Source organism: Megachile rotundata, chromosome 14, assembly GCF_050947335.1.
Source record: "Megachile rotundata isolate GNS110a chromosome 14, iyMegRotu1, whole genome shotgun sequence".
Taxonomy (NCBI): domain Eukaryota; kingdom Metazoa; phylum Arthropoda; class Insecta; order Hymenoptera; family Megachilidae; genus Megachile; species Megachile rotundata.
Window position 1 is genome coordinate 12,360,264 of NC_134996.1, and position 14,032 is coordinate 12,374,295.

General features: G+C 45.7%; 1 protein-coding gene across 1 annotated transcript; it reads right to left on the bottom strand.

Annotated features, from left to right (window-relative positions):
• Nucleotides 1-10,624: 10,624 nt before the first annotated feature.
• On the bottom strand, nt 10,625-13,628 carry LOC100883237 (uncharacterized). Its single transcript, XM_003699947.2, has 3 exons — nt 12,927-13,628; nt 11,356-11,689; nt 10,625-11,013 (listed from the first exon to the last, which is right to left on the bottom strand). Exons 1-3 carry the CDS (start codon nt 12,945-12,947, stop codon nt 10,772-10,774), a joined length of 597 nt encoding a protein of 198 aa, XP_003699995.1. The 5' UTR covers nt 12,948-13,628; the 3' UTR covers nt 10,625-10,771.
• Nucleotides 13,629-14,032: the final 404 nt, after the last annotated feature.

A 14,032-nucleotide genomic window follows, 5' to 3' on the forward strand; every position in this document is an offset into this window, starting at 1 on the left:
GCGCTGGATTATCACGCGCTGGATTACCAATCGTTGAATTACCACGCGTTGGATTACTACGCGCTGGATTACCACGCGTTGGATTACTACGCGTTGGATTACCACGCGCTGGATTACCACGCCTTGAATTATCGCGTACTGGATTACCACGCGTTCGACTACCACGCGTTAGATTACCACGCGTTGGATTACCACGCGTTGAATTACCACGCGTTGGATTACCACGCGCTGGATTACCACGCGTTGAATTACCACGCGTTGGATTACCACGCGCTGGATTACCACGCGCTGGATTACCAATCGTTGAATTACCACGCGTTGGATTACTACGCGCTTGGTTACCACGTATTGGATTACCACGCGTTGGATTTCCACGCGTTAGCAATAGCGTTGGCAAAGATAACGATGTCATCTTTTCGCCGATCGGAACAATTAAGCTTGTGTTTTTCTTCGAGGGAACACCGACAAAAGAATACAAAGCTTTCAACCGGAAACGTCTGAAGGATCCGGTCTTCTCTCCCGTAATCTCGTGATTTTTATCCGCGGCCCGAGCAATTCAACCCGGTCCTCTGTCGGCACTCGTAACGGGTGGCGCTTTTGTCAGTCGCGGCTCTGAACTGACGTCGAGTGGCGAAGCACGCGCGACAGATGTTGCGTTGCCTACGTCGTTACGAAATGTCCAGGCTGATTAATCGCGGACATCCAGAGGACCCTTCGCGTCCGTAACTGTTGACTGCAATCAGTTCTACACGGTCGTTGTCGCGTCCGCGACATTCCGGTCATTCTGCTGGCAATAAATTAAACGATTGTACTTTGCTATCTCCCCTTTCTCGAACCTGTCGATCCACATCCTGGCATCGAAGATACTCCGGATTCGTTAAATACGTTGATGCATGGCTCTAGTGAAATGTACGCTTGATTCCATAATCTTGAGAGATGGGTTAAATTTTTTAAAAAGGTATATTGACTGTTAATTGTCTTTGTCTTTTCTCTTTTGGAACTGTGTGATCACAATAAATGTGGTGGTATAATAATAATTTGGTATACAGAAGGATGGTAATGAATGATGAGTGCGTGAGAGCAGTGTGGGGATTCAGTGTGTTAAAATACAATGGGTGGAGTTATAGAACGTAGAGTTCCAGTGCGTTGAAGCAGGGAGTATAGAGATCTATCGCATTATAATATAACAAGAGGAAATCTAACGCGTGATAATCCAGCACATGGTAATCCAGCGCACGGTAATCTAGTGCTTAGTAATCCAGCGCATAGTAATCCAACGCGTGATAATCCAACGCGTGGTAATCCAACGCGTAGTAATCCAGCGCGCTGGAATCTAGCGCGTAGTAATCCAGCGCGTAGTAGTTCAACGCATGGTAATCCAACGCGTGGTAATCCAACGCGTAGTAATCCAGCGCGCTGGAATCTAGCGCGTAGTAATCCAGCGCGTAGTACTCCAACGCGCGGTAATCCAACGCGTGGTAATCCAACGCGTAGTAGTCCAACACGTGGTAGTCCAACGCGTGGTAGTTCAACGCATGGTAATCCAACGCGTGGTAATTCAAAGCGTGGTAATCCAACGCGTGGTAATCCAGCGCCTAGTAATCCAGCACGCAACCCAAAAAACAGTAATCTAACGTGTGATAAATCAAACCACGGCAATCCAGCGCATGATGACCAAGAATGAAAGCATACACCACACTATACAATATTAACCAAGCGTAAATCAGAGCACCCCTCTCGGGTACGATTATTGATTCGACAAATTTGCGCTTTTCCGTTCCGCCTAGGTATGTTTTATTGCATATTAATTCCTGTTTATCATGGAACAACAATTGCGAGTCGTATTTCACGCAATCTGACATTCCGTAATGGCCCTAGCCGCGTAATAAACGAAGCACGATTGTTATCAGGTAATAAAACCGGAGATGTAAACCGCTCAGGGAAGAAAGATTAAGCTTCGGTGATATCGAAATGTTTAAGCGTTTCGATTGTTTCCAACTAATTCTTTGAGAGAACGTAGCAACTGTAAACTACTCGATTACATCACGAAACGGACTTTAAATCCGCTTCCTAAATCGTGCCATTCGTTAGCGTCTTGTCGCTACTCGTCGAAATTGTTTTCGACCACTTCTAAAAAAAGAACGAAAGTCACGGAATTGTTGAGTAATCGTTCCGGTACGGCGGAAAAGTTTTGGAAGTAAAGGAACCAGAAGAAAGGTAATAAAGTATCCGAACCTGTGTTCGCGAGTAGTTTTATAAGCTAGTTACTCGTTCCATCCGATCGATAATCCACGTTGGCCACGCCACACTTGTTTCATTGTTGTTGTTTATACAACATAAAGCTCTTTGATAATCCTGATCGATCATTTGGCGCTTCCGGGTTGCTCTCGTTTCTCATACAAAGGTGCTGGTAAACGTGTTGGGAATTTTCATCGACAATTAACCGTCTCCGCGGATAAAGTTACTCGGACGAGCGAAGAATTGCGTGCTGTTATCTCTTTCAGCCAGTGACGTTGATTTATTCTCTCTACTTCTTAACCCCAACTTATGACACGTACATGTCTATCTCTGACCCCTTCTACTTATCCTGCTCGTTACGTTTCGCACTCACAGCATCGGAAGCAACAAGCGGCAATAATTTCGTAGGAAACAATCCGCTTTCGACCCTTCGAGGGACAAGGGTTTCCCGCGAATAGCGCCCCTTTTTCTTCGTCCCTTCGTGCGTCTGTTCTGCTCGAGGAAATTGGCTTCGTTACGCCGCCGAGGTTTCAGTTTCCGATATGGAACGGCGGGCCAATTTGTATCCCGGTCTCTCTGCTTCAGCCGTGGATGTCTCTTAATGATTGAATCCTCCGGATCGGTCAAACTACCGGCTGAGACTCGTTACCGGATTAGAAACTCCACGAATCCACCTCGGAATGCGGTTGAATATGATGCGGAAGCCGTGTGTTCGAGTGGCGTATCGGTGTGTTCACGAGTGGGTCACGAGTATACGAAATCCTCATCCCCTGACACACCCTTCACTCCACCAGCCTATGTACACGCGACCGTCTCGTCTATATTCGCAGAGGGATTCGTGATATCGGATCACGCTTGTCTGCTCCTCGTTTCGTCTTCCTCCTTTATTCCTCTTCGAACCTTCATTCCGCAAGGATTCGACGTACCGCAGCATCTGCAAACGCGTTGACGTTGCGATTTTCCGATTGCGAAATCCTTTTTACGCTATCTGTTTCACGAGACGAATGGAAATGCCGGGATCGGTTGAGTCAGGACACCAAATTCGTGCTGCATCTTTTCTATGATTGAAATCTAACACAGATAAATCGGAGGATGCTCAGGATTATTTTTCAGCTTAGTTTCACCGAATGGTCAAGGATTAACTCTATCGGAGAATCAGCCGTTAGTGGACGCGATTCATTTGCGTGTAGATCACATCGGTTCGCTATCATCCAAGCTCTAGCAGGTGCTTAACCGCAGGACGAGTTAAGCATCTGTTGGCCGTGCGTTAGCGAGTTTCTAATTTATTTACTCGAAGGGAAAGTTCCGAACGCCGCTTTACAGCACGTAAGTGCACGGATAAAGTTGCCGCGAAACGGGACTATAAAATACACCGGGCTGCATGGATTTTCGAGACCCTTGACGCATCTCTGCTAGAATTAAGCGAGTTTTGTTGTAGCAATAAACACCGTGGCTGTTCATTAATAATTCATGAATCTCGTTCAAGTTTGTTCTTGCATTAGGCTCGAAGCTGATTTACGTTCTTGAAGATTCGAATTCCTCGATTTTAATCTTTGCAGACAGCCCGGTAAGTTAGTGGAATCTTTCTAACTTCGCAGATGTTAACGTTTATATCTCGTTTATGGAAGTAACTCTCGTTTATAAAAGGCGGAGGCTTATATGACCCGAAAAATGTGAAGAACGCAAGCCATTGTCGAGGAAGAGCAAAATTGTCGGGCGATATTCAGAAACGAGAGGACGTTTTGATAAATGGTCGTTCGCGCAATAATTGTTCGCTTGTTCACGAGAAAATGTACGACTGGGTAAACGAGGCGAATGAAAAGCACGAAAGGACGAAACGCGAGGAAGCGTAAGAAAACGAAGACACGAGATTCTCTTTGAAACGACCAGTTTATGAGGCAGGTGCTACTTTTACACGTCTCTAATGCGTCTTGTCGTAGCCAGCTTTCAGCCTTGCCGTTTTACTGGCTGCTCGTTTCCATTTTAAAATTCATTATCCGCTCGGAGAGGAACGACACTGCCAGGATTGTTTGCGCTCTTCTGAATCGCCTAAAACTTTCTATCCTCTTCCTTTCTTTTCGATTCGAGCATCCAGAGAATTCCCGTCGTAAACATGACGCTTCTCGTCGGTTTCAAGAATCATTCGACAATTTTTTACCGGTATAAAAATTCAATTTGCCGCTGGAAAAAGGGGAACAGGCCTGCTGCTTCGCGTATCTAGTTCGACCAGAGGTTGGCCGAATTCCAAGCCGGAGCGAAGACACGAATGTTCGGCGTGCCACGGATTTTTTTCCCTGCGACTATTTTTTCCGGGACGAAGACACCGGCTCGCTATGTTTCCGACGCGTTCGCTCGTTATTTCGGCCATCGGCCTCCTGTATATCCTTTTCACTCCCAGGATTCTACTCCAAAAACACTCGTGCTGATTCTGTTGGTGCACTGCGCGCGACACGGGAGCGATCGCTGCGAGAGCACATTGTTTTTTCGTTTTATCGGTCTAAAAAAAAAACAGAGTATTAGTTTACTGGTCGCTGGGAGGTAAATAAAACGATCTCTGCGTGAGCGTGCGTGGATATCGATTCGATCTGGCTCACGATAACGCGGAATAGGATGCGAGTGGATTAAAACGGCTGATAATTGATATGCGGAATGAATCGGTCATTCTCAACGAATGTATATATTTATTCATACGTTTGTTTTTCCAAACTTTTAATTATTGTGACTGCTACTGGATGCTGAATAAATTGTGCATATGGACATTGCATTACAGTTTTATCCTGTAAAACTTTATCATCGATATTAACAGCTTGCCCTACGTGACGCACTGATGACGCACTTGTGACGCACTTTTGATTCACTCGTGACACACTCGCGACGCACTCGAACGCATTCGTGACGCACTCACGACGCACTCGAAAGCATTCGTGGCGCACTCATGACGCACTCGAGATGCACTCATGACGCACTCGCGGCGCACTCGAAAGCATTCGCGACGCACTCATGACGCACTCGAAGGCATTCGTGACGCACTTGCGACGCACTCGAACGCATTCGTGATGCACTCATGACGCACTCGAGATGCACTCATGACGCACTCGAACGCATTCGTGTCGCACTCATGACGCACTCAAACGCATTCGTGACGCACTCGAACACATTCGTGACGCACTCGTGACGCATACGTAATACACTCGTGACGCACTAGAACGCGCTCATGACGCACTCGAACGCGCTCACGACGCACTCGCAACGCATTCGTGACGCACTCGCAACGCACAAGTAATATACTCGTGACGCAGTCATGACGCACTTGAACACATTCGTGACGCACTCATGACTCAGACGTAATACACTCGTGACGCACTCGAACGCACTCATAACGCATTCGAACATATTCGTGACGCACTCAAAACGCATACGTAATACACTCGTGACGCACTCATGGCGCACTCGTGACGCACAGGTGACGAATGTGAAAAGCCAGACTCGTCTTTTCACTGAAATTGAATTAGGAATTTTGAAATGATCGGTGAATGCATAACGTGCCTAACATTTTAACTTTCTTCAGTTGTTACATTGTAGAAATAATTAGCTAGCTATGACTGACAACTGTCCTAAAAATTTTAAATTAAAATTGAAGACAAATATGAAAGCAAACTTCAAAATGAAACTAAGTAAAATAAAACCGGTCCACATACGCAGATATCAGATTAGAAGAAACATATGTTATGAATATCGCCAAATAAAGTATGAGAAAATGGCGTAGGGAAACGCAATTTCCAAAGGCGAGAAAAAATTCCATTTTCCTGCCGTTTCTTCGCCTCTTCCTTGACTCTGGTGCGAAGGGTTCGCGTTACGTGAGAGGAAAGTGTTCGACCGTGAAAAAGCGGTGGTACGCGTGGGTCCCCTATGCTCGTACACGGCGCGTGTCCAAAGACAAACGTTGGGGTGGTTCGCGCTGAAAGAACGCAGAAACGGTGGTAAAACGTGCAGAAAGGCGAGAATAGGGCCGATAGCGAGACTGGCAAAAGGGGAACGCGAATGAAAATGCGTTGTCACGCGCAGAATTCAGACACGGTGCCAAATCCCTGAACGGTCCGCGAGGGACAGCAGGATTCTAGGCGGGTTCTTTGCTCGGATTTATTTGGCAACTGCTCGTTAGTATCGAGATTGCGGCTCGTTTTCATCGCCTATTTTATACCCGGAATACAATTCCGTCCTTTGATTCTTTCCTCTGAAAAATACGGAACTTTTGAAGACCGTAAGTTTGTCGGAATTAAATTGAGCGTAGCGATTTGTGCGATATATAGGCGACAATTTCAAAGGAAGAGCAAGGTACAGAATTCCTTCGGAACACGGTGTAATCCATTTTGTTTATCGCGCTAGTTCGCCAAGTTTCGGCTAATCTCTTAACGCGTACAGCTGTTGCTAAACTTGGTAATCAAGCAACTCACCGTGTATGTACAACCTTTCGCTTTGAGGATTCGAAAGTTCACCGAATTAATAATATAGGTTGCGCAGAAATTTAGCAAGGCATTTAGTGATCGAAAAAATGGATCGGATGCTGCCAAGCAAATATGTAATTCTACGAGCGTATATATACGGCGAAGTAAGGCCGACTTTGGAACGTCCGTGGAATTTATTTATGAAAAATGTATATACCGAGAACGAGCGCTCTGCGACCGGGTGCCGATGCAATAATATACCGTACACCTTCCACTGGGGAAACGAACACCGTACGAGAGAAGCGATGAGAGCAGAAGAGAGGCTAGCCAGCCAAACAGATAGACGGAAACGGCGAGTAAAAGAGATAGAGAGGGAAAAAGGGATCACGGTATGACCTACATTTGGCCTACGGGTCGCAGGGTAGAGCTATCGATTCAGTTCTCTCTTAAACACAGCCTCCTACGTTTCATTTCGTTCCAACTCTCCGACCATTTTGCGATTACCGTTCTTCTCGCCACTCTTCCTTGTCCTTTTTTACACAGTTTATATATCGGGAGAATCGTATAGCTCGAAGCTCTTACGGATACAGCGTAAATCAGAGCTGTTTGGCAAATCCAGATATTTCGTTGAATAGGTGAACTACTATTGCATCTTACGTTAATAGAATACGTCGGTGAAGTTTACGTTTTTCTTTCAATTATTATCGTTGAAATTTTTTCCTTCAATTTCCAGAAGAAAATCGTTACGCCGGAGAATAAAAGTAAACGAAAAATGTTGTAACGAGCCGTATCGAAAAGGGGATCGTCATTGGTCGACCGAACGAACTCAAAAATGGCGAAAATAAACGGCGTTAACGATCGGGCAAAGACCGTTGGTTGCAACGAGGCGTTTTTGCAACGTGGCCTGGGACGATAGCCTGGGTAGTTGGTCGAAATACGATTGGCCACGTTTTCGAGCGGATTAGCAGTTAAGAAATTAACGGTGTCGCGGTGTGGTGGAGGCGTTCGGAAGCGCACGGTGCACGAAAGGCAAAATTGCCGCGACCCATGGCTTCCTAGCGTTTCCTGTCGATTGAAATACGCCACTCGGCCGTCCGTACCGTCCACCGTTCTACGCTTCCAGTGGCAAACCTATTGATTATCCGCCCGCGTTCCCGCCTCGCTGTCCATTTGCAGGCTGATTCATTATAATTGCAGCGTCGAAATGCTCGGCTACGCTCGATGTGCACGTCGTTCCGTCCGCTTTCGAGCCTCCATTCGACCCGATCCCAATTTCCAACGATCGTCCGTTCCGTGTGTCAACCTGTTCCGCTCGTGATTCCCGTTTCTTGCTGTTCGTCCGTTGATCATCCATCAACGATGACCCGGTAATTGCCCTCATAAGTAGCAATGTTTCCACTCTTCTAAGAGGCAACTTGACTAATCCCTCCCATAAAATTCCTTCCCTCTGTCGGGAACAGAGTTTGCCAAAATGTGGATCTCATAATCGTTTGACAGTGATCGTTAGTCGTAACGGGGCTCTCGTTAATTTCGCCCGGCAGAACGAACATGGGATGCGTCGAACTCTCAGGACATTTTTTCGATTATTAACGAGGTGGTTTGGTCCGGTCAGCCGGGCGTGCGAACCGGGTCAATGAATAGTTATGAATAATATATTTATGCGATTTTTGCATGGAGAGTTGGAACGAGCGATTTCGACGCAACGATGACCCACATTCTTGTCCGATTAAACACGCCGAGTCGCAGCGTCAAATTTATTACGGAAACACCGAACTGGCTGTGTTTTGCCTTGGCGAATATTTACGCTGAATATTGACATCGTTATCGCTGGAATCGCGACAGAATCGCCATTGTTGCCGCGCTTAATCTCATTCGCGAATGTAAATTTAAGATACCGCTTGGACCGCGCGTTGTTTCCGCGAGTTGGCTCGCTCGAAAAAGCGAACCGTTTGGCTGAGACTAATTGGAGCTCGACAAACATGAACGCGGTTCGCGTATATGCGTGATTATCGATTCTATTGGTAAATTTTATTCGAAACAATTCGCGTTGGAGCTTGACACGCTGTCGTAAATTTTGGGAACTTTTCGGAGAGGGTAACAAACGATATCGATGATCCGATCTTTCGCTTGGAATGCGCTGGAATTTCGTCGGGAAATGTATTCCAAGATAATCAGAGGCCATTCAAGAGGAAAACCGGGACCGTCCATTCCCGGCCGGAAATCATAACGGGAGATCTTCCTGTTTCGTTGATTTTGCCGGAAAGTTAGCAAAGTTAATTTCGTTTCATAATTGAAACTTCTATCTAACCGAAGTTTGTACCAAGCCGAAGGGCCAGTTTCTTTTATCGCTTAATAACGTCGAGTCGGATGGACTTGGATCATAAAGATCGTAATTCGCGTGGAACTAACGCGCCAGTTCCGACGCCCAAATTAACCGAAACCACCGTCGAGTAATTGACATCGCAGTTTTGTTTCGATCTCGAAACACGGAGCAAATGCCGTTCGCGTCGGTACTTTGTTACACGCATCAGCTGTGCAGCATCTCGTCAGTAATTTGTTAATGCGATGCAGCGTTGATAAAGGGAGGCGTTTCGCTGTAGCGACGCGGGATCACCGTCGACGACGACTCCTTCGAGCGTGAGGGCAACCGGTTCGAGCAATCGCACCGCGACGTCGAGGCTAATTACGCCAGCTTCCACGATCTGCCGGAAATTACCTTTCCCGTGGGACACGTTGCGCTCTCCTAATCCTACGCGATCATTAACGAGACTCTAACGCCGCGCGACGACAGCGCAAGAAGCTCACCTTTGCCGAGCTTCGTTTATCCTTTGGTTTGCTCCACTTTTCCATACCAGTCAATCCTGCTCGCTTACTCTCGGATAAAACGTTTTCTAACATGTCCTGAACGTGTTCCGAAATCGGCTGACTACAATTTCAGAACTTTCGGAGACTTTGAAGTTCTCGAACTTCGACTCGAAATTTCAGGTATTAAAATTCTCGAACTTTGAGACTCCGAATATTCTATTTTGCCTTCGAGTATTTTGCTTCTTTGACTGTATAATTTATGTCATAATGAATAATGGAGGGAGCAATTTGCTAGGAGGCGCAAACATGTTCAATCATTAGCGATTTAACGATGTTGTATCTACGCTGTCCCTTACCGGCTCTTATCTGGCCTGTTCCGTTGTTCTTTTTGTTTCCACTTTCCTGTTCCTCTGTCGGCATGCATTCGAGGCATTGTTAGCGCGCGGCCGAGCTCCCTTTTATCTCCTCTCCTGTTATTCGCTTTCCTCCAGTCTGGTCCCGTTTCGCGTTCCTTTTCTCCTTTTGTCTTTATCCACTCGCGATAACGACGTTCCGTTAGTATCAAATTGATCAGAGGAGGCGAGCCTTAACGACCCCTACGCGTGTCACGATTTACCCGGGCGTGGTCGAGTTTCGTTTCATCGACGACCTCTTTTCCGCGATTTCGAGCATGTCAGATTTTATCTTTGACACGCACCGATAAATTGCGCCGTGTTCTCGGATTTTTCTGATCAAAGGAAAACACCTGATCATCCCTCGTAGTCATCGATAAATCACTCCCTTATATAACGCGATAAAATGGGGCTATTAAATAATGGTGGTAATAATTCAAAGAAGAATTAAGCTATTATTTATATCGCGCGATAAGCACCTCCAGATATAATAAAGAGGGATTGCGGAGATAAAGAGGATTTCAAGTTCGATTCCCGATGCCAGGATTCCTATTTTTCACGGATTTTACAATATTATCCGTATCGGTTACAACGGGCGTTTTATCCAACAGTAAGCTTCCGGTTTTCATATCGAAACGAGTATCGTTCGAGATCGCGTGAAGTGCGGTTGAAAAACAAAGTCAGTAAAATAATCTACACCGATCAACGTCACCGGACGACACTCGACGCAGAAAAACAACGAGCTACGCCAACAATATTTTATTCGAAACCTATATTTACAAGTAGCCGTAATTTGCCGATCCGAGTCACCGACTTTGGTATGCGAGGAACAGGAAACTCGATCCGGCGTCCAGGTACAGGAAGTACATAAATCGATCGCCCACGAAAACGTCAGTATCCTTCGTCTTCGTTGTACGAAGCGGCGTAATCGTGTGGCTGTTGTTCCTGTTGCGCCGCAACTTCGTGATCGTGAACCCTAGGCTGGCCTTGACCAGGGTGCATACCAACGGAGTGGTCATTCTTGCCGGAAGTGTGCACCACAGCATGAAATCCGTCCTTGTCGGCGCGGTAGCTGACGGTTCGGATGCTGCCTCCTGGCTCCTTCACGCTGTATGATCCGGACACGCTGTTTCCTGCGAACGACTATAGCATTAATCCCTTGCACTATGATGTTTTTGTCAAATGCGTCAGTCAAAACTAACCAATTTCAGCTATAAGATGAAAACAGACACAGAAACTTGAAATGTTATGTGAATTGGTATCATGCAATCGTTCACTGTGCAAATTATAGTTGGACTCCAAATTGAAATCTAATCAAAATTCGAGTAAAATTGGTCATAGGTGAAGTATGAATGCGTCATCAGACTCGTCAAAATAGTGTAAGAAGTTAATACCGCAGGACCAATTTGAGAGACATAAGTGAAGAAGCTTGAATAATCGTTCTCATCTAAATTTGTCTTATAAGAGTTCTTTACCGTCCCTCGACTCCTTCTGAGAGTGAAAATCTCCAGTATGCTGATCCTCCACGCCATAAGAGAACTCGTACTTCGGATGAGCCACGTAGTCCACCGTGTAAGCGTCTTGACCGTGCAAGTGATTGTCATCGTGATGCACCGCGTATGGGACTTTCACTTCGAACTCGGGGCCCTCGACCGGCCCGTGAAACTGCACGTACGAGCTGGCTAGCGGACCCTGTTGAACGGCTTCGTCGAGTGTTTCTTGTTGCCCGTGAAAAACGTCTTCCAGCGGTATCACGCCGCCTCGTGATCGATGGCTCACGGCCAGCGCGATGGTCAAGGCGATGGTCACCTGCAAAAAGTCACCTTTCGAAATATCTCTTGTGTCTTCTTGGGGAACCTGGAAGATTAACTGGTACTCTTGAATAGGTTAGGGTACAAGTAGCTTTATGCATGAATTTCTTTTTCGCTCCGAAGGTAGCTTTGGTTCTAGATGATTTGCTTTGAGGAAGACTTGCTTCTTTAGTTCTAGATGTTCTTTTTGTTGCTTGGATAATTAATTAAACGATGTTATGTGCAGAAGACTTCTGGTCAACGAGATTGAAAAACAGTAAATGTCCACATGGAGCTAGTGTTTCATAATTAAATATGATACAAAGAGTGATAGATATACGTGTTGAAAGATAGAAGCAGTACAAGTATGTTGATACAACTGCCGAAGCGCTACAAATTCTAGCATTCGATTCTCGAACGTAATTTTTCACTGATCGATCCACTTGAGCATACGGAACTGACAGAATTATTTAGTGCCGGATAATTAAAATTTAATCGGTGTTAAAGGAAATCGATTCGCGAGTTATAATGCTCATCGAGTAATTGAAAATTACGAATTACCAAAGGAAAGTCGAGAACGCGAATCACCGCGGAAGAATCGATTACGAGGAATTCAATACGAGAGCTCGTTCTCGTAATTATGGCACACACCGAAGTTGTATCGGGATTGAACCGCGAGGAGAGCAATCGAATACATGCTACAGCGACAAATTGAATTTCGCCTAGGAGAAACGAAAACGAGATAGGAGAGGGGCGGGGAGTCTGAGACGTCCCAGTTTTAATTACACCGACAGAGCGGAATCGTTGACTTCCGCTTCGAAAACGGGACGCGAGTCGGTCGATTATACGAGCCAATAAAAGTTCCGCGGTTCCTCGTCGATTGAAATTCGATTCTTGTTGTTTCTGGCGTACGTGTTACACTTTGTTGTCCCGTTTACAGTGGCAAATAGAAATTATTGAAAACGCTGAACCGTAAGGCACCGATAGGGATATTAAAAAACAAAGACTGTACGTGAACGGGAATAAAACGAAATACGGTTTCGAGCACACATACAAGTTTAACGATAACTCCATTTACGAAGAGAAACGAATGGCAGATAATGTTCCATTTACAACGTTTCCAGAGTTATAGATTTTAATTGTAACCGTGATATTTCAATTTAAAAAATTTTTTTTGAAATACAGGACTTGTCCTTCCGGGGAAAATCATTTAAACTTTCTCTTTTCGTTTCTCTTCGTATCCTCCGATACTGTACCTTGATCCTCATCTTTCCCATTACGGTATTTTAAGGCGGCCAGGTGAGAACTGCAACTTTCCAGCGTGTTTTCTAGGCTTTTATACCAGCGGGAGATGCGTTGTAAACACACGTGAATCCCTGAGTCGCGGTCACCGTACGTGAGCGCCACGTGCGTGAATTTCGCTCGGACGCGGTCAACCTGACCCCCTCCGCCTCCGCTTTACGATCTTTCCCGTCTGAGGTTATTACGTTTCTACCGGTTTCTGGGGATTTTAACTGCACTTTCGTTTTTTCATAAAGAAAGCCATCTCTCTCGAGAAGAGGTTTTAAGTGCAGCGACATTGTTACGAATCGGGAGCTTTCGAACGATAGCTTACCGAGACTTCTGGCGAGCAGTCATCGACTGATCATCATTGAAAGTTATCGACTAATCTCGGTCTTAGCGGCTTCCTCGCTTTTCAGAAGGCGACACGGAGCGGCTTCTTTCCTTTTCAGAAGCCTAGTGTCGCTGGGCGACACCCGGCACGAATAATCCGCTTACCGCGTTCGAGCCAGGATTTATTTGGATTCTTAACCCTTCGGGAGACGCGGGGTTCAATCGAGTCGGATCTGCTTTAAATGTTTCGATCTGACAGTTCTTCACCTGAAAAACCTCTCGTCTCAGACTTGTTTCGCTTCTAATCACCTTTTATCGATTCAAATCTTCGAATTCCTCTTTTCACGAAGCTTAACGTAATTGAAAACAAATATGCATAATTATAATTTATTCATACCACGGTTTATTCGATAGGGAAGTTGCTGTCTGAAACTGGCGCTCATTAATTCGATTCAAGTATTTTATGGCATAATTCGTTTCGTACAGACGTTAATTTCCTCGTCGTTTCTGATTATTCGCGGTATAATTGGGAGGGCTGAGAAGTTTGAAATCTTCGCTACGGGAACAACTTGCTCGAAGTATCTTCAGACGACGAGGTTGTGAGATCAAAAGCACTGATTTTCTGCAGTCGCTGCGACTAACAGGTAGACCGGAAAACACGAAGGAAACAGGAAGAACGAAACTCCAGGGTAAAGGGTTACGCGTCTACTGTCGGGTATTTACAGAAGTTTCCTTTGAAGCGACGGCT

Excerpts from the sequence above, each read along its gene's own strand:
- LOC100883237 (XM_003699947.2), bottom strand. The coding sequence starts at position 12,947 with ATGGGAAAGATGAGGATCAAG. Across the intron at positions 11,690-12,926 it reads TGGGAAAGATGAGGATCAAG|GTGACCATCGCCTTGACCAT; the intron begins GTACAGTATCGG and ends GACTTTTTGCAG. Across the intron at positions 11,014-11,355 it reads TCAGAAGGAGTCGAGGGACG|GAAACAGCGTGTCCGGATCA; the intron begins GTAAAGAACTCT and ends AGTCGTTCGCAG.